The 24,309-nt window shown below is 47.1% G+C and overlaps 2 protein-coding genes across 4 annotated transcripts; one reads left to right on the top strand and one right to left on the bottom strand.

The window, feature by feature from the left end:
* Positions 1 to 22: 22 nt before the first annotated feature.
* Positions 23 to 8,792, top strand: EIF2B1 (eukaryotic translation initiation factor 2B subunit alpha). Its single transcript, XM_019748779.3, has 9 exons — positions 23 to 180; positions 960 to 1,061; positions 2,144 to 2,280; positions 2,391 to 2,507; positions 4,162 to 4,274; positions 4,839 to 4,907; positions 5,817 to 5,892; positions 7,084 to 7,209; positions 7,865 to 8,792. Exons 1-9 carry the CDS (start codon positions 168 to 170, stop codon positions 8,027 to 8,029), a joined length of 918 nt encoding a protein of 305 aa, XP_019604338.1. The 5' UTR covers positions 23 to 167; the 3' UTR covers positions 8,030 to 8,792.
* DDX55 (DEAD-box helicase 55) lies at positions 5,161 to 23,491 on the bottom strand. 3 transcript variants are annotated; one of them, XM_088801059.1, is made up of 15 exons: positions 23,336 to 23,491; positions 22,380 to 22,430; positions 22,205 to 22,291; positions 21,181 to 21,272; positions 21,041 to 21,103; positions 18,828 to 18,977; positions 18,090 to 18,279; positions 15,330 to 15,412; positions 13,353 to 13,484; positions 12,432 to 12,524; positions 11,664 to 11,778; positions 11,024 to 11,192; positions 10,092 to 10,384; positions 9,664 to 9,851; positions 5,161 to 5,294 (listed from the first exon to the last, which is right to left on the bottom strand). In XM_088801059.1, exons 1-14 carry the CDS (start codon positions 23,441 to 23,443, stop codon positions 9,678 to 9,680), a joined length of 1,800 nt encoding a protein of 599 aa, XP_088657185.1. In that variant the 5' UTR covers positions 23,444 to 23,491; the 3' UTR covers positions 5,161 to 5,294; positions 9,664 to 9,677. The 3 variants fall into 3 exon arrangements, with proteins under 3 accessions (XP_088657185.1, XP_088657186.1, XP_088657184.1); XM_088801060.1 differs by lacking the exon at positions 5,161 to 5,294 and adding an exon at positions 5,961 to 6,094; XM_088801058.1 differs by lacking the exon at positions 5,161 to 5,294 and having other exon boundaries at positions 8,882 to 9,851.
* Positions 23,492 to 24,309: the final 818 nt, after the last annotated feature.

Below are 24,309 nucleotides of genomic sequence, written 5' to 3'. Positions count from 1 at the left end.
TCAGAGGCGGTTTGCCCCAGGCCCCGCCCCCAAAGCGCCGGAAGTGAAGTGCAGAGCCGCGCCGCGCGCTGTCAGTCTCTGTGGCTTGGCGCCCGCGCGGTCGCCCGACTCGTGCAGGTAGCGCGAGCGGCTCCGGGCCCCTCGGGCTCTGCGGTCCGGAGGGCACCATGGACGACAAGGGTAAATCGGGAGGGGATGGGCCTGCTAGGACCAAAGCGGAGCCGCTCAGGGGTCCCTCCACCTCGCACACCCAGGCTGGGCTCCGGGAGAGGTCACTTTCCAAACTTAGGTTGCTCTGCTGGATGTGGTTCCTCTTGTCACAACTAGTCTTTCTCGCTGCTCCGGTATCCAGGGGATGGTCTCTGAGAGCATCTGCAGACACCCCCTCTCCCCACGCTTCTTTCCACTGCCCTCGTCCAAAAAAGTGAGACTTCGGACCAAGTGTCAGGTCTTCGCAGTCTTGATTTCCCCATATGTGGGATAGGAATAAGCCTCCCTGCTCTGTTGGATCTGGTACTAGAATCGAGAGAATAAGCCGTGTTTGCTGTGGTCATCTAGTGTGGTGATCGAAGTGTTTTACTAAGTGAAATACAAGGGCACACTTTCGTGTTAAAAAGATAAAAGGGGGTTGACCTCTACATACGTAAATAGGTCTATATGTGAACAGGCTTGACTTAGCATAGACTGTCCGCAGGGGTACAGGAGAAATTGATAAGATGGTTGACTCTGGAATTCTCTCAGAACTTGGGGTCAAAGATAAGAGGGAGAAGGACCTTTTACTATCATTCAGTAGCTGTCATCTCTAGTCCCATCAACATTTATCGTTCCCCTGGACGCCCAACACATGAAAAGTAGTTTTTAAATTATGTTGCTTCTTAAGGTCAACAGTTATTGACAAGCTCTCCGGCCTTAGATCCTGATAAACGAATCTGATGAGTCACTTTTTTCTCTCTTCTCAGAGTTAATCGAATACTTTAAGTCTCAGATGAAAGAAGATCCTGACACGGCGTCAGCAGTGGCTGCCATTCGGACTTTGCTGGAGTTCTTGAAAAGAGATAAAGGTAAAGAGGGTCATCTTCAAACACGCTGGGCCTCAGGAAAGTCTTCTAACAACTGTTACAAGTGTAGAAAGTGAGAGATATATGTGTGTCTACACAAGGGAATGTCGCCCCAAACTCAGCTTCTTCTTTTTAGTCTTCCTTTTAACCTGGAGCGAGTCCTCGTTACCATTAAATGGATTCCCTTTCGTAAGTGAAATATACTTTGAATCAAGAGTCACCATTTTATATCAAATTGACCACGAAGCTTAAATTATAGCAATAGTTCAGCTTTACAACTGTTTATTGAGCTCATGTCTTGTGCCAGATTCTATACAGATGCTACAGAGAACATTCCAGAATAAATTCTGGTATTAAAGTCATTCACTGCGATCACCTACTAATTCAGGCATTCTAAATGTAAGCATCTGGGTTAGCATAACATCTTATATGAGCAAAATAATAAGGCCTTCTTTAATCCAAAGGGCTGGACTAGATATATGTGTCTCTAGGACAACCTCCAATGTCTTCCCATTGTACTTAAAATAACATCCAAACACCTCAGCCGCCTCACAGACCTCGTCTGCCACTGCTACTTAATTTCCTTCCAGGATGTCCCTCACTGAACTGCATTTCAGCCATGCTGGCCTCTCTTTGTTTCTTGTGCTAAGTTTGTTCCCATCTCAGAGCCTTTGCACTGTTCTAGTCTGCTCCTGGAACCTTTCCCACTGGATCTTTATGTGGCTGGATCCTTTCTTACTCGAGTCTCAGTTTAAGTGGCCCCCACTCCAAGAGGCCATCCCTGTTACCTCCAGCATAGCTTCACCTTTCTCGTCATTCTGCTTTTTTCTGTCTTCATTACAATCTGTAATTAACTTGCTGTTTCTTTGTGTGCTAGTTTATTGTCAGCCTCTTCCACTAGAAAGGGCACTCGATCAGAGCAAGGATGCCATCTGTCTTCACTGATATATCTCTGACATCTAGAATAGTGCCCGGCATACAATATGCACCCAGTAAATATTGGTTGAATGAATGAATGAATCACAGACCCACCAAGGGGCTGTGATATGAAAGTGAACATCACATTCTTTGTGTGATCAATCCAGGAGAGACAATCCAGGGCCTGAGGGCGAATCTCACCAGTGCCATAGAAACCCTGTGTGGCGTGGACTCCTCAGTGGCCGTGTCCTCGGGTGGGGAGCTCTTCCTGCGCTTCATCAGCCTAACGTCCCTGGAATACTCTGTAAGCTGCTACCCCCCTCGCATTCCTTTTCTGCTTCTCTCTTTGGCTGTAAATATTCTCTGCTTTGCCTGGATCTTCCGCTGCCCCTCATTTTGCTCTTTTCTTCCTAGGATTACTCCAAATGTAAAAAGATCATGATTGAGCGAGGAGAGCTTTTTCTCAGGAGAATATCACTGTCGAGAAATAAAATTGCAGATCTGTGCCATACTTTCATCAAAGATGGGGCGGTGAGTAGATATGGGTGGTAACGAAGCGAGGATTCTGGAGTGAAAGACTCCTGGGGTAAAATCCTACCTCTGCCACTTACTTGCTGTGTAACCTTGGACAAGTTCCTTAACTTCTTTATGCTGCAGTTTACTTATCTGCTAAATAAGGGTGATAACAGCACCTACCTCATAGGGTTGTTGTAGGAATTAATAAGATGCTATGTGTAAGGACTCTGCACTGTGCCTGACACACAGTGAGCACTAATATTGATATTATTGTTATAGGTGGTTGTCATTTTAAACAGGCAGAGAACAACACTGGGACAGCATGCATGATTCTGGATTTAATAAGGTGTCTTATTAAAGAAAAGTATCTTTATTATTGGATATGTACTCAATTAATCTGAATTAAATCAAAACAGAACAGCATTTGTCACTGGTTAATACTGTCTGTCTTCCTGCTGAAGGTTAGCACTGGATTGAGATTTTGACTTAATTTCAGATGTTATTACAGAGATGCAAAGCTGCCTACTGTTTATAAGTGAGGAAAGACAGGAACTGCAAGTTTAGTCAGTCTCCCAGCGCAGGGGTAATAAAACTTTTATGATGTCTCTCCCACCAGCATCCCCTCTTTGCGCCATCTAAGCCTCCACTGACCATAAAATCCTTCACTTGTGTTTTGACTCTGAAATCATGTCCTGTTTTATTACCCTCTTCCCAACCTTTGAAGTATGTTATTAAATAAATGACATAATAGGTGTGAGGAGAACTTGTACAAAAGCCAGTTGCAAACAAAGCCATTTTAGCCAAGTGGAAGCAAGATTATGACTGCTGTCTCAGAGGCCTTCTCCTTTCGGCCACGCTGCTGGCATTCTGTGGGTTTCATTTGCACCCATGTAGTTTAATGTGGGTACACCTGTCTCAGTGCTGATTTACATTAATTCTAGAGCAGAGCAGCTCAAATTTCAACATGCAGAGGAACCACCTAGAGATCTTAACTGCACATTCTGATTCAGTAGGTCTGGGCTGGGGCCTGAGAACCTGCATTTCTGACAAGCTCTCGGGTGAGGCCCAGGAAGGAGCTATGTCCATTTGGCATTGTGCCGTCCTCTATTCCTTAGGACAGAGGTCACGTGTAAGTGCCTGCAAATTGTATCTGGCCCACAATGGGCAGCGTTTACCCCAGGGTTTATAAATTTAAAAAAAATTAGTTAACTAACATTTAAATACTGGATTTTGGGGCTCCTCTAAAAAAATCAGATGATCTGACCACAGAGGGACCAGCTCCACCCAGCCCACTGCATTTATTTATGCTCCCTGCCTGGTGCCTGTAAGCCAAAGTGTGCAACCATGTCTTAGAAATAGAAAAAATAACCCAAAGGAACCTAACAGAGCCTTCAGATATAAAGGCTTTTGCCCACTGTAGGGGGATTCCATTTCTCTACCTGCTGTGGGGAAAAGGAGACCCATGATCTATTCCTCTGGCAGAAACCTTCTTCAACTTATATGTGGGCTTAGAACTCGTTGTGCCATCAAGACCTTTTCTTCTGATTGTAGTTGATTAGTGAGAAAGCATAATGAAAGCCTTGGGGTCCCAGGACTGTGCATTAGAGTGGCCGAGGGTATGGTTGACGGTCGGAAGCTTTCCCACTGACAGAGCTTTCTTGGTCCACAGAAAATACTAACTCATGCCAACTCCCGAGTGGTCCTGAGAGTCTTGGAGGCAGCTGTGGTGGCCAAGAAGCGTTTCAGTGTGTACATTACAGAGTCACAGCCTGACTTATCAGGGCAAGTATCTTTCCATTTGCTTAGGGGCCCAGCAGTCATTTATTTTAAGGAACAAACTGAGGGTTACGATCCATTGTACGAGGAGCCAGGCCATGGCTCCGAAGTGCCCGTCCATCGGCCTTGCCTGGGCCTGGGCCTGGGCCTGGGCCTGCCCGGGTGAAAAACCACTGAACTTACAGTAGGTCCCAGGACAGGATCGAGGGGTTTTATTTAATAGTGAAATCAGAGGAATAGCAGGACATTGTGTCAACTGAAACATTTTATCAAAGAACACAATTCACATCTATCTAGCCAGCAAATAATGACGTGAAAATTTTCTTTTTTCTGAATTTGCATCTTTTACCCAGAGTCCCCGAGACTATAGTTTCCCTGAAACACATACTTCCTTCTAAAGAACCCAAATTCTTGTTTCCTCACTCCAGTCGTGGGACCTGCCCCTTCATCCATTGACATCACCTGAGTTTCAAGCTAACATGTTTTGTCATTGTCAGTTAAGGGACTCGTCATACACCACTATGGGACTTTCTTGGATTTTCTCTGATGTTCTCAAAATGTCGTTTTCAGTAAGAAAATGGCCAAAGCCCTCTGCCACCTCAACGTCCCGGTCACCGTGGTCCTGGACGCTGCTGTTGGGTAAGCGCCTGGCTTCCCCAGCCACAATTACTTGTGCTCTCCCACTCCCAGGGTGGCTTAGAGTGGGGTGTCCAGATTAAAGGTTTGAGTCCCATTCATAAACCTGCACTGGTTAGCGTCCTGCCTCTTAATTGATAACTGCGTTAAACCAGCAAGCTCGTTACCAGATCTTGACGGTGTCCACAGAAGACAGGGCTGGAGGGTGCTGGAAGAATGGGCGTCTTGTATATAGTACTACAGTGCAAAGGTCAGCACATGTGGTTAGTGTTCCCTCTTCATCTGAAGACATGGGTGTCGGTGGTACTCTGGGATTCGTCGGCTCACCCACGCAACTTAAACCGACGTGACATGTCTGTACCTCACGAGAGAAAACAGGAATAATAATCCCTTGGAACGAAAACACATAAGGCAAATGAGTAAGGAAATTGGGGATGTGTTTAAGAGTAAGCATTTTGAAGAATTCTAATTGCTCATTTTAAAAGGTATTTTGGCCTGCACCCTACTGGAAAGATTCTTAAATTGTGTGACACTTCTTTCCAACTTCAGATCATAATAGGTTTTTAAATTTCGGTTTTGTCTGTATTGAAGCAGAACAGAAAAGAATGCACCTCACGTAGTAAGGATAAATACCAGGCCATGAAATTCCTGGCACACATGTGAGCACGTACTGGGTGGCCATGAGGCGTGTACATCTTACTATGGGGTCGTGATCAAAACGGGTGTTAACGCCTCCGGCAGCAGAACTGGTAACAGTGCAGGCTTGTCTCATGTTAAGTGCTCTTTTAAATAAAGTTAGTTACGGGAGGAACTTAACATGGTGAAAATGGAATATTAATCTTTGCAGGTGGTGATGCTACTAACAAGAGCCAAGAAAAGACCATAAAACAATTTTTTTTTAAATTTCCTCAGCTATATCATGGAGAAAGTGGATCTTGTCATAGTTGGTGCCGAAGGAGTTGTTGAAAACGGAGGAATTATTAACAAGGTAGGATAGTTCCTTGTTTAAGGCTTGGTGATGTATTGTGGACCCCGCACACAGGAACAGTGTTGTGTGTGATGTTATTCGGCCACCTAACCCCGTGTGGCCTCAGGGCTTCGTCACTGCATCGAGCTGTCTCCAGGTCCTACACGCCACTGCAGTGCTCAGCCCAATTTCGGTCAGCTTTCCTTCTGCTTTGAAGATTGATCTATGTAAATGAAGAGAATGTAATTTATATTTTTTCAAAACATGTTTTAACGGAATTGGGTGTTGGGGTTGGTTTTCTTTTTCACTGAACATAATCATCTTTAAGTGTACAGTGCAATGGGATTTACATTCACATCGTCGTGCAACCATCACCACTGTCTGTTTTCAAAACTTTCCCATCACCCCAAACAGAAACTGTCACCATTAAGTAACACTCACTGTTCCCCACTTCCCCCAGCCCCTAATCTAGTGTACTTTCCACCTCCATGATTTTTGCCAATTCTTGGTATAAGTGGAATCATATCTTTCCTCTTGAGTTTGGCTTCTTTCACTTAGCATGACGTTTTCAGGGCTCATGCAGGCTGCAGCATGTATCAGAACGTCATTCCTTTTTATGGCTGAATCATGTACCACTGTATGGATGGCCCCATTTGTTTATCCGTTCATCCTCTGATGGTCGCTTGAGTTGTTTCTACTTTTTGGCTGTTGTGAATGCTGCTGTGAACATGGGTGTACAGTTATCTATTTGAGTTCCTGGTTTCAGTTCTTTTGAGCATATCCCTACGAGTGGAATTGCTGGGTCAGATGGTAATTCTGTGTTTAGCTTTCTGAGGAACCACCAGAATGTTTAACCCACCAGCTACACCATTTTACATTCCCACCAGCAACATGCAAGGATTCCAGTTTATCTACGTTCTTGCCCTCACTTACTTGGTCTTTTTAAAATTGCAGCCATCCTAGTAGGTATAAAGCAATATCTCATTGCAGTTTTGACTTCCATTTCCCTAATGACTAAGGATCTTGAGAATTTTTTCATGTGTTTATTGGCCATTTGTATAGCTTTGGAAAAACATCTATCCTGTTTTTTTAAAAGATCCTCTTTAATTCCAAAGCCAGAATTACATATATTACGTTCACCCACATACTGTCTGTTGCTTCCACTTCAGATGTGCTGTAAGATCTCATTCTCCACTTTCTCTGACTTCCCAGATTGGAACCAATCAGATGGCCGTGTGTGCCAAGGCACAGAACAAGCCTTTCTACGTGGTTGCAGAAAGCTTCAAGTTTGTGCGGCTCTTCCCACTAAACCAGCAAGATGTCCCAGATAAGTTTAAGGCAAGTTTGACATATTTGAAGGGGTATTTGAGTCTGAAAAAAACCTCTGAAAAAATGCTGTGTTAAGAATGTTCCAGTAAGTTACTTCCCATTGCTACTTTCTCCAACATACGGGATACAAAGATAAGTTGGTGGTTGTTAGACTCAGAGTCTAATTTGTCCCCAAGACTCAGTCTAACTTGTCCCCAGAATTTCAGTCTCTCACTCACTTAAGCACTAGATACCGGCTGAGGCGGCAGGAGGGCTGGCGGTTAACAGTCCAAACTTTGGCGTCCACTGTCTGGGCTCAACTCCCATCTCTGCCACTTCTGACCATGTGACCTTGGGCAAGAACTTTCACTTGAAGTTCTGAACTTCAGTTCTCGGTACGATGGGGTAACAGTATTATCAGTTAGGACGATTCTGAGGTAATCCATGGGAAGCTCCCTATAAATACTGCTATACGGAGAGGCTGGAGGAGTTAATCCAGCACACAAGTGACGGGACACGTGGTACAGACGTGATCTGCCCTCCTCGGCAGTGTGCTGCTCAGCGGGCTTCTCCCCGTTTCCAGAGAGCACGTCCGGGTGGCCGCACACTGACTGCTCAGCCAAGGCCCCCCGAGTGCAGAGCCCCGGATGTGGGGCAGACTAATGTGTGCTTCCTCTTTCCTCAGTACAAGGCAGACACTCTAAAGTCGGCACAGACTGGACAGGACCTCAGAGAGGAGCACCCGTGGGTCGACTACACCGCCCCCTCCTTAATAACACTGCTGTTTACAGACCTGGGGGTGCTGACCCCCTCAGCAGTCAGCGACGAGCTCATCAAGCTGTATCTGTAACCACTGGGCCCGTCCCCGCACGCGCAGCTGATGCAGTTGGGGCAGGGTGAGTGCCCTCACCGCTCACTGAGCCAGGCCAAACCGGTTGTTTTTTTAATGAAGACTTATGGACTAAGGACTTAAAATCATAAGTCTTGAAGAATTTTTTATTCATTTCAGTCCCATTTAACTATGTTCATGGTTCCCCAAAAACTCAACCTAAATTGTTCTTAGTTTCCAGATACTTTCATTCATTTCGTATTTCCAGAAATAGGCGTTCCATTATTGGCCACTTAACTGATAAAAGAAGATGTGCCCAAGTTTCCCTCCCTTCACCTTCCCCACACTCCAAACTGATCTGCCAAAAGCATCAAAGAGCTGCAGGCCTGAAAAGGCAGGTGTTCGGGAGTCCCTTCAGTACCTGACTCACGGCTGCACGGGACACGTGGTACATATGGTGCCTTAGAAGAAAGGCGGGAAACACTTGCTCAGTTGGCATCAGGCTTGCAGTGCACACGAGCCAGGGGCTGCCATCCCCTGGGCAGGATCGAGCCAAACAGGGTGTAAACTCCCCAGAGAAGCGAAGGAAGGCAGAAACAGCATTTAGCAGGAGTATCCTGCACGGCTCACCACTTAGGAAGACGCCTTCCAGAACATCTGTAAACTTCAATTCTGTGTTTGTGAAAGATGTCAATCTTAACATGTTTGGGACCTGAACAACTTTTAAAAATTGGACTTGGAAACAAATTCAGCATCTTTTCAAATAAATTAAGGTTTTGATATAGTGTTGCCTCAGTACTGAGAGCTGACCCTGGGCCCCCCCGTACTGGCCCCGTTGGTGATGACACACTCACACATTTAAGATACAGCTGATTAGAAGGAAATACAGTTTATTCAACAGAGAAGGCAGAACAATTTTCTTTCCCAGAACATGGCTTACTGTTTCTTCAGATACTCCCCCAACAAAACAGGACTGGGGACTATTCTTAGAATAGGAAAACCCAGCCACATTACCTGTCCAGTTCTGTGCAGCACATCAGAGAGATACCTAAGTCCAGGGGTTAGGACTCCTGGGGAGGCCAAGTGCCTGAAAACCTAAGGAACTTCCAACAGCCCACAATCAAGTATACTTCAGTATCTATATGTTAAAAACTAAGTATGGGGTGGCTGGTGGCTCAGTGGTTACAGCGCAGGGCTCAAAACACCAAGGTCGCTGGTTCGATTCCCACATGGGCCAGTACGCTGCATCCTCCTCAACTAGACTGAAAACAACAACCTGACATGGAGCTAATGGGTCCTGGAAAAATACATTGTTCCCCAATATTCCCCAATAAAAATTAAAAAAATAAAAATAAGTATAAAATAGCCCCAGATAAATGAGCTCTCTATTATAGGTGACCTGTCGAAATAAATATCAACATCTACTATTTACACCCAAATGATTTTACATTTTCTTCCACTGGACGTCTTCAAGGCTGGTACGTATTTAGTAAACTATTCATGAGTGTGAACCCCCCCTTGTGTCTCCCCAGTCTGAAGCAACAGCTTTCAGAGATGGGACGCTGCTTGCATGTTGCAAAGTCTTACGTTTGGTGAAAGCAAACGTGAGTGGCCCCATGTGGGGTCTGCACGTGAGGCCTGCCCGCGCGTCTCACCTGGGGCACTGGGATCAGCAGTCGTCTCCCAGCTCTGAGGGCCCAAGATTTGTCTTCACTGACCTTTTGCCACTTGTCAGCAACCCCTTCTCAAATTCTTCTTCAGTGATTTTGCCTTTTTTTAACTTTTTCAAGAGCCTTGTGTCATTAAGAAGTTCTTCCATGTCCTCGTCTTCGATATCAGAACCCTAAGTGCAGAAGAGACCAGAAAACCACTGAATTCCTCAGCAAGTGTGCTACGTGAAACCAGCAGCTTTTACTCAGGGGTGACCTGCTCTGAGGTCTGCTCCCACAGGCAGTGCATTCCCACCCGAGTCACCAGCGTGACATTTCAGAGCCCCCCTCAATTCCGATCAAAAGATAACTTTCAGTAAAATTTGTTCTGAATTCTAGGTTGAGTATGTAAGTAATGAAACTGCAGAGGTTACCTCTTTCCTCTTCCTTTTATCGCTCATTTTCTTCTTCTTTTCCTTTTTGGCCTTCTGCTTTGACCAAGCTTTCGTTTTGATGAATTTTTTTCTCCCTTCATCCTCAGTTTTCTCTTTCCTTTGTTGCTGCAGTAGTTTCTGCCTCTGCTTTTCTCTAATTTTATCTTTAAATGGAATGGTGTCTGTGTTAATGTCCACAGGCACAAAATCTGGAAACTGCTTTCCTCTCAGTTCTGGCATCTTGGGCATTTTCAGCAGGGCAAAGCCTCGAGCGAGACCAGCAAAGTCAAGGTCTAGTTAAACCAAAACACCAGTGTTAGCACAGCCAGGATGGGACCATGACAGCCAGCCCAGGGGAGGTCCTTGCAACATCACCTTTTCTAACGAAGTAACTTAATGGATTCATTGTAATTAGAATGAAAATAATTACATTTTTACTAAAAAGGAATATGCAGCAGCCAGTTTATTCTCTGTCTACTCAAATCCTAGGAAGACTTCCTGTTAAATGTTGAAAAAACATTAACCCTGACATATGCTTACGATTTTTATAAGACAAACCAATTTCACACTTGTAATTCTTGTAAAACCATCAGATGTTTAAGGTGGAGACACAATTATATGAAAACATCCAGGGCCAGTCCGGTGGCTTAGGTGGTTGGAGTGCCATGTTCCTAAAGCCAAGGTCGCTGGTTTGATTCCCACATGGGCCAGTGAGCTGCACCCTCTACAGCTAAGATTGTGAACAATGGCTCCAGGGGGAGCTGGGCTGCCATGAGCAGCCAGAAGCCAGCAACTGGCCGACCAACTGCCTCAGCCGTGGGGAGCACAAGGCTTGTAATACCAGCATAGGCCAGGGAGCTGTGTCCCACACAACTAGACTGAGAAACAACGGCTTGAACCAAGAAAGGGGAAAAAAAAGAAGTCCATCTTACCCTTTAATCTGAAGATGAGGCTGCATTCGTGCTTCGCGTAAGCCTGGACGAACGACACAAAAGCTTTCATGCCCTTTTCGAACACAGCTCTGTCAGCCAGGGCCATGGACTTGAGCTTTGGAAGGAGGTCTACTGTGTGTTTCTGGAGTTTCATCTCCTGCAGGGGGCACTGTACAGAGACCATTGTCAATTCTCTGGCTGGAACCACCTCATTCCCAAGACATCAGCCAGTGCCAATAAAACCAAAGGCCAAACAATTCATTTTAATCTCAAATCGGAGGCCATGAAGCCCAAATCCAACCCAAGTATTTCACATGGTCCAAAAAATATTTTAAATTTTTTAAAGAAAATTTTAAAATCAGATTTTACGTAACAATCTGATTTCTGGTTAGAAAGTATGGCAACACTTGGCCACGTTCCCAAATAGTGACACTCAGCGGGGGCCAAGCAGCGGCTGCCACCCTAGATGAGGCTGGTGTCTCCCCACAACCCTAACGCCAGCCAGGTTCCCGCACTGACTTCACCAGCCTGGCCCTGGGACTTGGCAACTCCTAATCTAAGTTCCAGACCACGTGCTGGAAAAGAACCTTTCCCACTACCCCGTCACTGGGTGTCTATGTGAAAAGAGATGACAGCTTACTTTCTGGTTAATTGCCAGGAAGGTGATGTATGACTCTTCCATGGGAAGGAGGAACACGAGCGCGCTGCCGCCATGGCCGATTCGGGCTGTGCGGCCACAGCGGTGCACGAAGGCACTGGGAGAGAATGAACACGACAGGGACATGGTCAGTGTGTGACGATGGCTGAGTGGAGCACAGGCCTGGGGCCACCAGACTCCACAGCTCATTCCCAACTCTGCCACTTACTAGTGTTGAAATAGAACAGTTGGCGATTAAATATACATTGAAAACCAGGCAGGATTCTGTAAGACATTTAACGTGAACTATAAAGCTTTTAAACTCATTCTTCTCTGATGGTACAGGCAGGACATGGTCCTAACAGAAAATCTGGGAAATAATGAAAAGTACAAACAAAAACAACTAAAGGACCTGTAAGCCCTCCATCGAGAAGTAACTACTATTGCTCAGACTGTATTTACAGGCTTTTTCTAATGTTTGGAAGCACTTATTAGGGATATGTGCTTACTGTGGGAGAGTAACTGAAATTTTCATATACAGTGTTAGGTACTATTTTCCTTTAAACATTCTACCATGTACATTTCTGCAAGAACTTTAAAAAGTATTTGAAAATACCTTTAATCTGTGTAATATGGTATCACTACTGACATACCACTGACTCACCCATTTGCCCACTTTTGCCATTTAAAATAATGTTTGACAGTCGTCATTTTGTTTACTTCCCCAGGCTAGACTCCTAGACAGAGGGTAACATTCTATCATGCTGTTACCTTGCATTGCTGGGAGGGTCGTACTGCAAAACCCAGTTTACTTCGGGAATATCTATTCCTCGGGCCATCACATCAGTGCACACTAAAATCCCGCTAGAAAACGAGAGAACACATTCTGAGTGAGGAGGTCACCGTTTTCATCACCATCAGTCTTTACTAATCTCAGTGACGACAACAGTAATACAGAAGTTCCAGAACCTCTCACAGAAGCAAATATTTAGTAATAATGTTCATTTTTTCTTCCTCCTAAAAATCTCTAGGGCTTTAGAAATTCCCAATCAAAACAAGAGGTGGGGAGGAGACGATGAAAGGATCCTTTAAATTAGCATATTTCCACTTGAAGAAAGAAGCTGTAGTGGGTCAAATCCTTTATAGCCGCTTAAAAAAACAATCGAAATTGTCACTCCCTGACTGAGGTATAAGTCGGTTGTACCACTTTGCCCGGCGGCTTTTATCGTAGCTGGGATGCTCGGTAATCGCGAAAAACAGAGAAGCATCATTTATGTCACAGTCAAGTCACGGTCACTGAGACACATAATCCCGACTGTGCAGGCAAGGGCTCGATGACTTCAAGCTGGATTTGATGGTTTGCACCTAACACTCTATTCACCCATTTAACAGATAGTTACCAACCCCCCACTGGCCAGGCCCTGGGCCGGACACGGGAATCCAGGAGTGAACATATCACACAGGTTCCTGTTCTCGCGGAGCTTAAACTCTAGCAGGAAAGTCGGCAGATACAGCAAAGTTAATGGGGTCAGGACAGAGGGACGGCTCAGGCATCTAAACAGAGGTGTGACAACGGGGGTGGAGGGGGAAGAGGGCTCCTGGCAGGGAAAACACGGCACAGAGGTTTAGAGGCAGGGGGACGTGCACCAGTGCACTGCGGCCGTGACCCGCTGCCCCCGCCGAGCCACCCACCTCTGCAGCTTGCGGAAGTCCATGAAGATCTGGTTGCGCTTGTACTTCATCTTGCCGTGAATGCACATGACCTTCACGCCCTTCACCAGCGCCTCCAGGGCCTTCCCGAAGTATTCCACGCAGGCGCAGGTGCTGCGGAGGGACAGAGGGCTCAGTCGCTGCCATCGGTCCTCCTACAGCTGCGGGGAGGGAGGCCGTGAACACCCGCTGCGTGATGGCCCCATCCTCTGGAGGAATGCGGGGTGGCTACGAATGTCGTCCGCAGCCAAGCTCGAAATCTCCAACCCTCTGCCAATGAAAGGCCAAACTTTGGACCAAATCCCTTAAGCGTAAGCTAAAACCCCAAAGATGTATTCCCACTGTCTAAAGATGTTCTAGCAAGGGGGCTCTCCTGGCCGCAGAGAAAGGAATGAAACTGAAGCAGTCCTTCAGAACAAAAACAGTGTAGTGTCTTTTTAAATATAAATAGTTCTATAAGACTTCAAAACATTCCTGCTTCCCCTTTGGGGAACTGCTTCTTCCCCCATTAATGTGATCCCCCAGGGCTCATCAGGTAACCCCAGTTTGACCAGTCAGATCCTCTCCTAGACATTTGGTCTCAGCTCTGAAACACCCAAGGACAAATGGAAGGGAGCAGGGTCATCCCAATGAGAATATGCCCTAAAGGGGTGGCCACGGAGATCTCTGGGGCTCCCGGATCCTGTCTTCCCAAGGGCTGGGCACCCAACTTTCTCTCTGAGTCTGTGAATTCCCTATGCAGCACCCTTCCAATAACGTTTACCCCAAACCCCTTTGATTTGGAGGGATTCTAACGTGACCTCACATCCTTTTGCTCATGAGGGAACAAGCCTACAGAGAGGCTGTGTGAGTGGCAGAGGCGGAGCCAAGCTTCGATTCCTTCTGCAGTGTTCTTCCCACTGCCGGCTGCAGGATTCCAATCGGGGCTGACCCTCGTCTACTTAAGTAGTCGTGCCAAGTGACTTCACTGTTCCCACCACAAGTCACGTGAGTACAGAATAAAGCAGTTTGACACACTGAGGGTCACAACCCACACATCCTGAAAGTAATCCAGTGGGCCTGAAATCAATTTAGTGAGTCTGGACCAGAATAGAAAACAATGCCTCCTACTTCGTTCAGTGCACTGTTCTGTGAAATCTTTGTTATCAGTTTCGTGTGTGTGTGTGTGTGTGTGTGTGTGTGTACCAGTTTACATTTTTTAACTGTGGGTCAATATAGCTAAACATTTTATTGGTGGAATGAAAGATGGAAAATAACAAAAATTCTTTTGGTATTGCCAAAAAGATACCAGCACAGGTGTATTTGAAGGACGGGGGAAAAGCCCAAAGAACACACACATCCATTCCTATCTTGCATTCTGACAACAGGACAAACCCCGCTGTGGCAGACACTGGGCTGGTTGCCATTCCCAACCTCTGCTCTCACTACAGAAGCTGGGACAGCTACACACTCACTTTCTCCACCTTTCTTAAGTGAGGGGCTGCGAGTGGCCCATAAAATGAAAGCCACGTCAGCCAGGGAGGAGGGCTTTCTGAGAAAGCTTTCCTCTCTTCTGATGAAAACGGATGGGTATAGCTAACACTGCCCTTCCCACGCCCTCTGCCTTTCCTCCTTTATCTGCTTTCCATGCAGACAGGACCGCGGGCGGGACAGTGATCATCTGGAAACTACGGGCTAATACACAGGAAGGAGAGGCCAGGACAACTGCAAAACACTGACCCTGACGTTGCTGAGCCGTAAAACAATGTCAGGACTGCCTACTTCCAGCCTTTTGACAGGAGAAAGATAAACCCCTCCTGTTTGAGCCACAGAAGTTGGGCTTTCAGTTCTTTGCAGCCAAAAGCATTCCTGACTGAGAGATCATCCTAAATGGAACTCCAAATCTGAGGCCTGCATACACCTGTGAATTCTGGGTGAGGCTGAACCCCCATATCTCCTACCAGAGTCCAGAAGCATTACCTGAAGAAGACCAGGTGCTTTTCCTGCTTACGATTTCGAAGGAAATGTACCAGCTGATTAAATTTCTCATCAGTCTTACATACCTACAAAGTAAAAAGGAAACCTTTACTAAAAACAAATTTATAGACAATAATAATCCCCACCGCTACTTTCACGGTCAGCCTTAAGTTTTAAGGAATCTAATTTCCTGCATGAGCAGGACACTTTGGTCAGAATGTTCATGGGTCCCCGTAGCCCAGAACAAACGTCAGGATGTGCTGCTGTCACACATAAGTCACAAAACACAGAACTGAGCGACCGAGTCACCTAATCCAGTAGTTCCCAAATGCCAACACACAGGCAGTCCCCATGCCGGCCTAACACCACTCCAGGGAAGGCTGTGAAAATGCAGGTTCTCGGGCACAGCATACCGTACAGCTAGATGGTGGTTCAACAGGCCCAGGAGTGGACCAGAAATCCATAATACATGAGAGAGCCCAGGAGACTGATGTATAACCAAGTTCAGAATCACTGTTCTAAAGTGAACACAAGTTTCCAGAAAGGAATGTACCTCATTATTAGAAAGACCTCCACCGAGAGACACCAGTCTCCCTTAATAATGCAATCGAGTGCTCCATTCAGGACCCTACACTAGGGACATTAAAATCTAATGGAATGCATTCCCCCATTTTTACCAAAACCAAATTCTCAGCTTGGAATTTCTTCCAAGCATCTCTAAATACAATCACTTAAATGAACGCACAATAGCAAAACGCAACAGCCGTCACAGTGGTGTCCAAAGCTAACAGTTAGTTACTGGTGCTTCCATGTACTCAGAACTGGCCAAACTCCTTCATCTGTATTAGTAAATGAATCCTCACAACAACCCCATCAAGTGGGTATGACTTAATTGTTGAGCCCCCATTTGACAGGTGATGAACTGGTAAATTCGTCTAGTTCAGTTATTAAGGGACAAAGGTAAGATAGCGCCTGGCTCTTAACCACTGAACTATATACCGAACCCCTCCCTCGCCTGGGAAAAGCCGGCCTCCTGACTTTGCCAGCCCAGCCTCAGGCAGAGACCTGTTTCCCCGAAAATAAGACCTACCCCCAAAATAAGCCCCAGTTAAGATCGTCAGCCAGACGGATGCATTTAGTACATTATAACGATGTTCCAGAAGAAGATGACATGACTGTATTTGAATAAATGTAGATTGTTGTACATGAAAAAATAAGACATCCCCTGATGGAGCAAAAATTAATATAATTAATTTTTAGGGACTTATTTTTGGGGCAACACAGTATGTGAAGGCCAAGCAAAAATTAATATAATTAATTTTTAGGGACTTATTTTTGGGGCAACACAGTATGTGAAGGCCAAGTTTAACACCCTGTCTGATCTCCACCACATCCTCCAGGCAGCTGCGCAAAAGGCAGTTTCCGATTTGCAAATTCTCGCTGCCCTTAGTCCCCAGCAACAGGGACACTGCTTTGGATACCAGCCCACTTCCTCGCAAGCGTGCAGCTGTGTTCACAGGCTGAGGAAGCCCTCCGGCCCCAAGGAAAGCCTGAAAGCCTGTCCCCTGGCTGACGCAGACAGGCCTTTCAAGCAGTGGCAGTGGCCTGTGGGTTCTGCCAGCTGCCTCCTGGCCCATCCCAGCGATGGGAGAGAACAGGAAGAGGGGCAGCCTCATTACCAAACAAGCACATTTGCACAAACCCTCCCCCTGCCTTGAGTAGAATCACAGTAGGGTTTACTGCTGCAGATTCAGCTATTCCCAGGTGCAGATCAAAACTACCGAACATTTAGGTTACAAAGCAGCAGACCACTGTCACCCAATAGTCTCCTTCAGAGCAAGTCCATCATATGATTGTGTGTGTCACCTGTGTGTCTGGCTGTGTCCTTCTCTAACTCAGGCTCATTCTGACAGGCCTGGGAACCCAGTGGTTCCCGTGCCCACACCCAGCGTGCCCCACACATGCGTACTAGGAACATTCAATGGCTTGGGGGCAGGAGATCCCTACACACTGTCCTTGGAGACTGCTTAACATACACTTACGCCCACATTAACTTATTCACTCATTCAACAAGTATGACCACCCATATCACTTGTCCTGCTCAGTCCCCAAATGCATTTTAAAATATACCACAGGGTATCCTATTATAGATTTACTTTCCTAGAAAACTGCAAGCTAATCCCTACAACACTCATCATTGTTCACTGTTGCTTATCTGCTTTAAGAGCTTAATGTGTATTAGTGAGAACACTGTATCATGTTGATAAAACATAGACAGGGAAGGTTAAGAAAAAATTAGGGAATCATTTTTCGAGTAAGAAGAAACACAAGAATCTAATAAATTACTAAAACAATCATTACAACTGATCATTTAAAAGGAAAGAACTAAGCTTACTGAGAGCAATTCAAATAAAAAAGTAAGTTTTTCATTACGTTGCTTTTATCTTAGAATACTTGTTTTATTTCTCGCAGCTTTACTGAGATACAATTGGCAGATAGAAGTCGTATATACTTAAGGTGTGTAATGTGATAATTTGATATATGTATACGATGTGAAATGACAACCATAATCAGTGTAACTAACACATACAACACACCATATAGTTAGCTTTTTCTTCTTTGATGAGAACACTTCCGATCTCCCCTCCTGGTAACTTCCAGTACACAATACAGTATTGTTAACTGGTCACCACCAAGCTGTCTGAGGCCCAGCCATCATCGCACTAAACAGCAGGACTTGTGAGAACGTCAACCAGGGCTCACCATGTAGTAGTTCTCCAGGCGGGACGGGGTTTTCTGGGTGCTGCTGGCCGCCACCCCCTTCTCCTTCACCGAGATCCGAACAGGGTTCCGGAGGCCTGCTCTCACCAGGTTCTCCACTTCCTGTGTCTGCGTGGCGGAGAAAAGGCCCGTTCTCCTCTGCTTTGGCAGAAGCTCCAGGATGGTGTTTATGCTAAAAAAAAGAAAGAAAAAGGGTGTCAACTTAACCCCTCATATACCAGAATAGCCAACAAATAGTGCATTGTGATACTAAACAGGTCTTTAAAAGGACTGAATGAGAAACCATCACAGTATTTACAGGCAGTGTTACTGAGAGGTGAGATTATAGGTGATTTTTATTTCTTCTTTATCACTGTTTTCCAAGGTTTCTCCAATATAAGCATATAATTATACTTTCATAACATGAGGCAATTAAGAGAGTAAAATTAAGACAAAAATTTTTTGAGACTAAAAACCACTGAACTGTACACTTTAAATGGGTGAATTGTACGCTACCTGAATTATATCTCAAAACAGCTGTTTATAAAAAAACACCTTACAAGAAACCATGAAGGAAACTGCATCTAAGAACTGGAATTTAAACTGTGGGTAGAATTTGAAGGACCAGGCACCCTAATGATGTGATGTGCAGATGTGACTGCTAAGGACAGTTCTGAGGTAATTTTGCTCCCCTTCCCACGTCCAGTGTCACCCAAAGCCAGTGAAGCCCAACATCAGTACCTTGCCTCAAACCCCATGTCCAGAAGTCTGTCCGCTTCGTCCAACACCAGGACGTCTAGGGCCCTCACACAGCTGACCAGGTCCAAGCCCTCCGCCTTCCTCCGGAACATGTCCTCCAAGCGGCCTGGAGTCGCCACGACGATATTCCCACTTGGAAAACAAAGTCAACGTTCACTGCACTCTCTGATCTCGGGGATATTGGTGATTCCAAAACCAAGTTTTGTGTCCTCTCCCCACCCCACCAAAGGTCACCTAGATCGCAGTGAACAGAAAGGGGACAGGAGAGTGGGGGGACAGTGCAGCAGGGTGGGAAATGCATGGGCTTGAGGCTGAGACCAGGGTAGGGGCCAGCAAACTCCGGGCCATCGGCCAAAATGGCCTCTGCCTGTTTCTGTGACATTTTACAGGTGGACATCCACACCCCTTTATTCACGCGTGGCCGCTGGCGACTTTCACACTATGACAGCAGGGCTGACCGTTGTGACAGAGACTGTATGGTCCACAAAGCTAAAATGTGTACATCTGGTCCTTTACAGACGTGTACAGACCCCTGACCTAGAGCAAGTCACTCCACTACTGCAGGCCCCAGGTAACTCATCTATAAAATGAGAATGCTCACAGAAGGAGAGATAATTTGAGGTGTAGAGCACCAACTGGCAGACTGAAGGCCAAACGTGCCCCCACGGAGTGGCCAATCTGCAGGAAGTTTTTGTAAAATGCAAATTACATGCCAACAGTTAAAAAAATCTGGAGATAACACACAAAACCCTAGAATTCCATATTCTTTTTAAAAATTCAAAATCTGGCAAGACTGAACCAGAGTCCCACATGGCAACTATCAGCTGGAGATGAGTATTCGGGCATCTCCTTATTAGCCCCACCCAGCCCCCTGCACACATTTACACTTTCCTCTGACCCTGGGCGAGCGTGACTGTGTGACCCCTGCTGGAAAGTATCTAGTGTTATAGCTGGAACACAGGGAACACTCAATAAAAGACAGTTCTCTTTATAAAGATTCACTAACAAATTGGGCGTAAAACCTATCGCTGCTCTTCACAAACCTTATTCATGGTGGGACTGAATAAAATCCAAAGGGGTGAGGACACCACGTTCTCACACATACATTCCAAATGTTTGTTAAACACCTGCTGTGAACGCAGCACCATGCTGATAAAATGCTGCAAGACAAATGTTACTAACCATTGTCACCCCACTACATTCAATTTAAAAAATATACACAAGAACAGCAGAGAATTGGGGGGAAAAATGCTGCCAGACAGACACCATCCCGACTTCCCCAAGCCTCCTGGAGATACAGAAGCGCCTGGCCCATGCAGAACCCAGAAAAGGCCAGGTCACTGCAGCAGGGTAGGGTGGCAAAGGGGTGGCAGTAGAGAAGTGGCCTTGTAAGCTCTGTACTAACAGGGCCAGCGGGAGCCACTAGAGAGTTTTCAAGGAGTGACATGATCAGACTGGCATTCTGAGAAGGCCACTTTGCGTTGCTATGTGGAGAGTGGGTTATAAGAGGGCAAGAGTAGAAATACAGATGAGAGAGAAAGCCACCGCAGGGTCCAGGAGAGAAATGAGTGGGAGAGATGGCGATGGAGAAAAGTTGATGGGTTAGAGGTACGCTTTGGAGAAAATGCAAAGGACGTGGTGAAGGGGAACTGTGAGGGGGACTGGCGGGGACGGTGAGGGGTCAAGGCTGACTCCCAGACTTCAGCAGTACCACATGGGTAGACAGATGAACGGGGAACTCCAGATGGAGGGAAGTTTGGGAGGAAAATTCCAAGCCCCCGTTTTAGGCATATTTGTAACAGCTGTGAGTCGCTGGGGAGACGCCAAGCTGACAAGTGGATGTCTATAGGTGTGGGGCTCAGGGCGAGGTCAGAGGGCACCCCAGGAAGGATGACAGCACTTAGAGCTCAGAGAAGAGCCAGGGCCCTCAGCCCCGTACAGTCGCCTGGGGAGAGCCGGGGACCACACCCCGACCTCGCTTCTCCTGCAGGGGTAAGGCTCTTGGCGGGGAGTGTCCATCAGGGTCAAAAGGAAGGAGCCAGCGAGCAAACTGGGCGCTGGGCCCGGAAAAGAAACCTTTTTGGGGAGGAGGTGGTTGCTAAAAGGGGAGTTTCCAGGTAGGCCCAGACCACGCAACAATTTCTCTTGGGTTCAGTGCCAAGAGCAAGCAAAGGAATGAGCGGAAACAAACTTACCCTTGTTCCTTAAACCTCGCAACATCTTCTCCAGGATTCCTGCCTCCAATCCAGAGAATCTGGCTAAAACATAAGCAGGTCTTTGAGCAGGACAGGCAAAATCACCGCCAAGGCTACCAGGGACACTGCATCCAATTTACCTGAACTGTGGGAAGGGCTTCGTGAAATGCGACAGGACCTCATCTATTTGAATAGCCAGCTCTCGAGTGGGTGTGATGATTATGGCTCCAACCTGCCCACGTTGGGGGAAGGGACACAATGAGCAGTGCATGGGGCAGTGCCCCTGTGCGCACGCGTACACACACACACACACACACACACACACACTCTGTACCCTACACCTCACGGAGGAAGCTCCCAGAGAAACAGCACTCCCTGGGCTGGTTCAGCAGCATCCGCTCACAGCACACGGCAATGACTTTGAATCCCAGTTAGTTCTCATTATTCACAGCAGTTCTTTCTGTTCTATAAAGTGCCATGAACGTGAATCAGTGAATACCCAACCGCCGCCCCCAGGACAAATACAGGGTGAGCTTCCGCTGAGCTTCTGGTCACAGGCTTATCGACCAATCAGTATATGAGCTTGTTTTATGTGTGTTTCTGTTGCAAGATCTTATTAATATACGTGTATTGCTGGTTCATTAACACTGACCTCACAGCCACCAGCACTGCAACTCACACATGAACAAAGCTTATCTGACACCGTGTTTTCTCAGAGGCGCGTCACAGCCTCCCTGCACTCAGGGACACAGACGGCGCTCCAGCACTTTGCTTGGGGCCATTTTAACCAGTGAGATCACCAACAGAACCCCAAAAACCATGCCAGTAAGCAGATCGTGAAAAGGACACCTGTTACCGTGAGAGCTGAAATAAAGGCAGAGCATCCATCGCCTTGTGAAAACTGCGTGGGGAACGTGCACAGCAGGCCACTCAAATTTTTCACTGCTCTGCACAAGGCCACGGATAAGCATGAAAGCACGGTGAGTACTGATCTGGGAGCTACAAATACATTTTACCAAGTAGACAAACGCACAAATACAGATCTGCGAATTATAAGGGTAGACTGTGTTTTTATTTTTTCAAGCTTTAGGTCTACTCTAGCTTCTTACTCAACAGCAAACTCTCCGATGACGAAGTGAAAACAAATCACTTAGCCAAACTTACCTGATTCTTTTTTAACTTCTCTTCCCTCCTCAGAAGAATTTCCAGGATAGGGATGACAAAAGCGAGAGTCTTCCCACTACCCGTGACCTGAAAGGGGAGAAGGTTTGGGGTGGCTTTTCGTCACAGCTCATTCTGGAGGGAAACAGGACAGGCTGCATAGACACACAGTACTCACCGCTTCTGCAGCAACATCTTTGTTTTTCAGGAACAGAGGGATGGTTGCAGACTGAACAGAGATGGCAAAGCACTGGTTAGAGAATGGCACAACTCCACAGATGGGTCAAAGCCCTAGGAACGTCTTGGGTGGCATTGGGACGCAACCCAAAGCAGACTGAACAGTCACAACGGGGCAGCTAGAGGCGCAGGCTCAAAGATGCCATGGCAACGGTGTCTGCACAGATGTGTGTAGCAGGAACGAGCTGAGCGGGATTCCACGCCCTGAATTCTAGTCTTGCCTTGCCTACGTTTCCTCTCTGGACCAGGAAGAGTTTGAAGACACTGAGTTTTAAGGTCCCTTCCAGATCTAGCACCAGAGAACAATGATTCCAATAAACCCTCTCATTTTAAACCCTGTGCAGGGCCTCTAGGTATTAGGAGAAGCCCATCCCTTTCAGCAACCAGAGGCTAAACCTGAAGCAGACTCGGCGCCTGGCTTCGAGGTAACATTTATTGAGCTAGCTCCCGTTATCACTGCCTTATGGAATCCCCACAACAACCCTATGAAGCAGGCAACGTTATTTTTGCCACTTCACAGAGAAGGGAAATGAAGCACAGAGAGGTTAAGGCATTTGCCCGCGGTCTGACAGCTAGAAGGGGCAGGGCCAGGCTATGACCCAGGCACTAGCACCCAAAGACGGAGGTGGGAGGGGTGTGATGGCCCTGGCACAGGTGCGCCGCCGCCAGCCGCCCCTGCCTGCCTGTCACTGACCAGCTTGGCATCCCCCGAATCTGGGCAGCGCGAAGACGCGGAAAAGTCCCAGCTGGACGGGTGAAAACTCCGGGATGCGAGCCCTAACGCTAACGCCGACCGGCCGTGTCCCATTCAGCGGGTGCCTGGCCCGCTCGGAGCCTGCCCGTCCCCATCTGCCAGCTGCGCACAGAGGAGCCTCCTCCCCCGGGCCACGCCGGTACCTGCACCGGCGTCATGTGCAGGAAACCCAGCTCCCGCAGCGCACCCAGCACCCGGGGGTGCAGCGACACCGGCAGAGACTCCCAGGATCCCTCCGTCACGTGCTCCATGGCGCTCCCAGCTGTCGCCGGACTCACGGACACCGCCAGCGAGCACTTCCGCTTCCGGCCGCCTACCCGGCCGGCCAGAAACTCTGCTCCAGCCGCTGAGTTCCGGAGCGCCGGGCAGGCGCCCGCGCCGTAGTCGGGTGGAAAGCCAACCTCAGCAGAGAGAATGCGGGCGGCGGGGGCCAGGCCAGGGAGGTGCCATTTGTTCGGAGTAGCCACCTAGGCTAAGGGCGCCTTTCCACACCCAGCAAGCATTTCGGAGGGAGGGATTCTGCCGCGGCTCCCACTGTTTCCGCCAATTGGTGGCAGATGGCAGCACAATACCGCGTGCTGGCCAAAGGACAGTGGAGGGAATGGGTAGAAACGTACCCCAGCCCCGGCGCCCCAGGTTAATAGTGATGCAAAACAGGGTTAATAAGGGGGCTTCAATGCTTGGTACATAATAAATGTTGGTTTACTTCCGAGGAAGTTATCGTCAGTCCTAAGAACACTATCTTCTCATTCCTATGTTCACCATTGACTTGGGCCATTCGTTTGTTCACGCGCATTCAGCGAGGTTTAACTGATCACGTTATGTGCTGGGCTCCGTGAGCACATCTTCTCCTGCTACGTGCATGGCTTGCTCCCTTACACCCATCAGGGCTTTTTAAAACATCATCTCGATGCCTTCCTTCCCTAATCACTAAAACCGCTTACCCATAGCAAGTGACATGCCGTATAATCTACATATTCGCTTCATCTCCCCCAGTAACAGGCAAATCCCGTGACAACGGGGGATTTTTTTCTACTTTATCCCACGGGCTACAACTGGTAGCCCAGTCAATATTTAGGGATGAATAAAATGGAAATGGTACTCACGCAGATTCGTC

The sequence above is a fragment of the Rhinolophus sinicus genome, chromosome 9 (genome assembly GCF_057876585.1).
Source record: "Rhinolophus sinicus isolate RSI-liver-muscle chromosome 9, RSI-T2T, whole genome shotgun sequence".
NCBI classification, from domain to species: Eukaryota; Metazoa; Chordata; class Mammalia; order Chiroptera; family Rhinolophidae; genus Rhinolophus; species Rhinolophus sinicus.
Note: the sequence above shows the minus strand (reverse complement) of the source record. Positions and strands in the feature narration are given on the sequence as shown.

Coding starts and splice junctions, on each gene's coding strand:
- EIF2B1 (XM_019748779.3), top strand. Junction 2,508..4,161: donor CTTTCATCAAAGATGGGGCG/GTGAGTAGATAT, acceptor CTTGGTCCACAG/AAAATACTAACTCATGCCAA. Junction 5,893..7,083: donor ACGGAGGAATTATTAACAAG/GTAGGATAGTTC, acceptor CTGACTTCCCAG/ATTGGAACCAATCAGATGGC.
- DDX55 (XM_088801059.1), bottom strand. CDS start 23,443: ATGGAGCACGTGACGGAGGGATCCTGGGAGTCTCTGCCGGTGTCGCTG. Junction 22,292..22,379: donor AAGATGTTGCTGCAGAAGCG/GTGAGTACTGTG, acceptor CTCCCCTTTCAG/GTCACGGGTAGTGGGAAGAC. Junction 21,273..22,204: donor AGAAGTTAAAAAAGAATCAG/GTAAGTTTGGCT, acceptor CAACGTGGGCAG/GTTGGAGCCATAATCATCAC.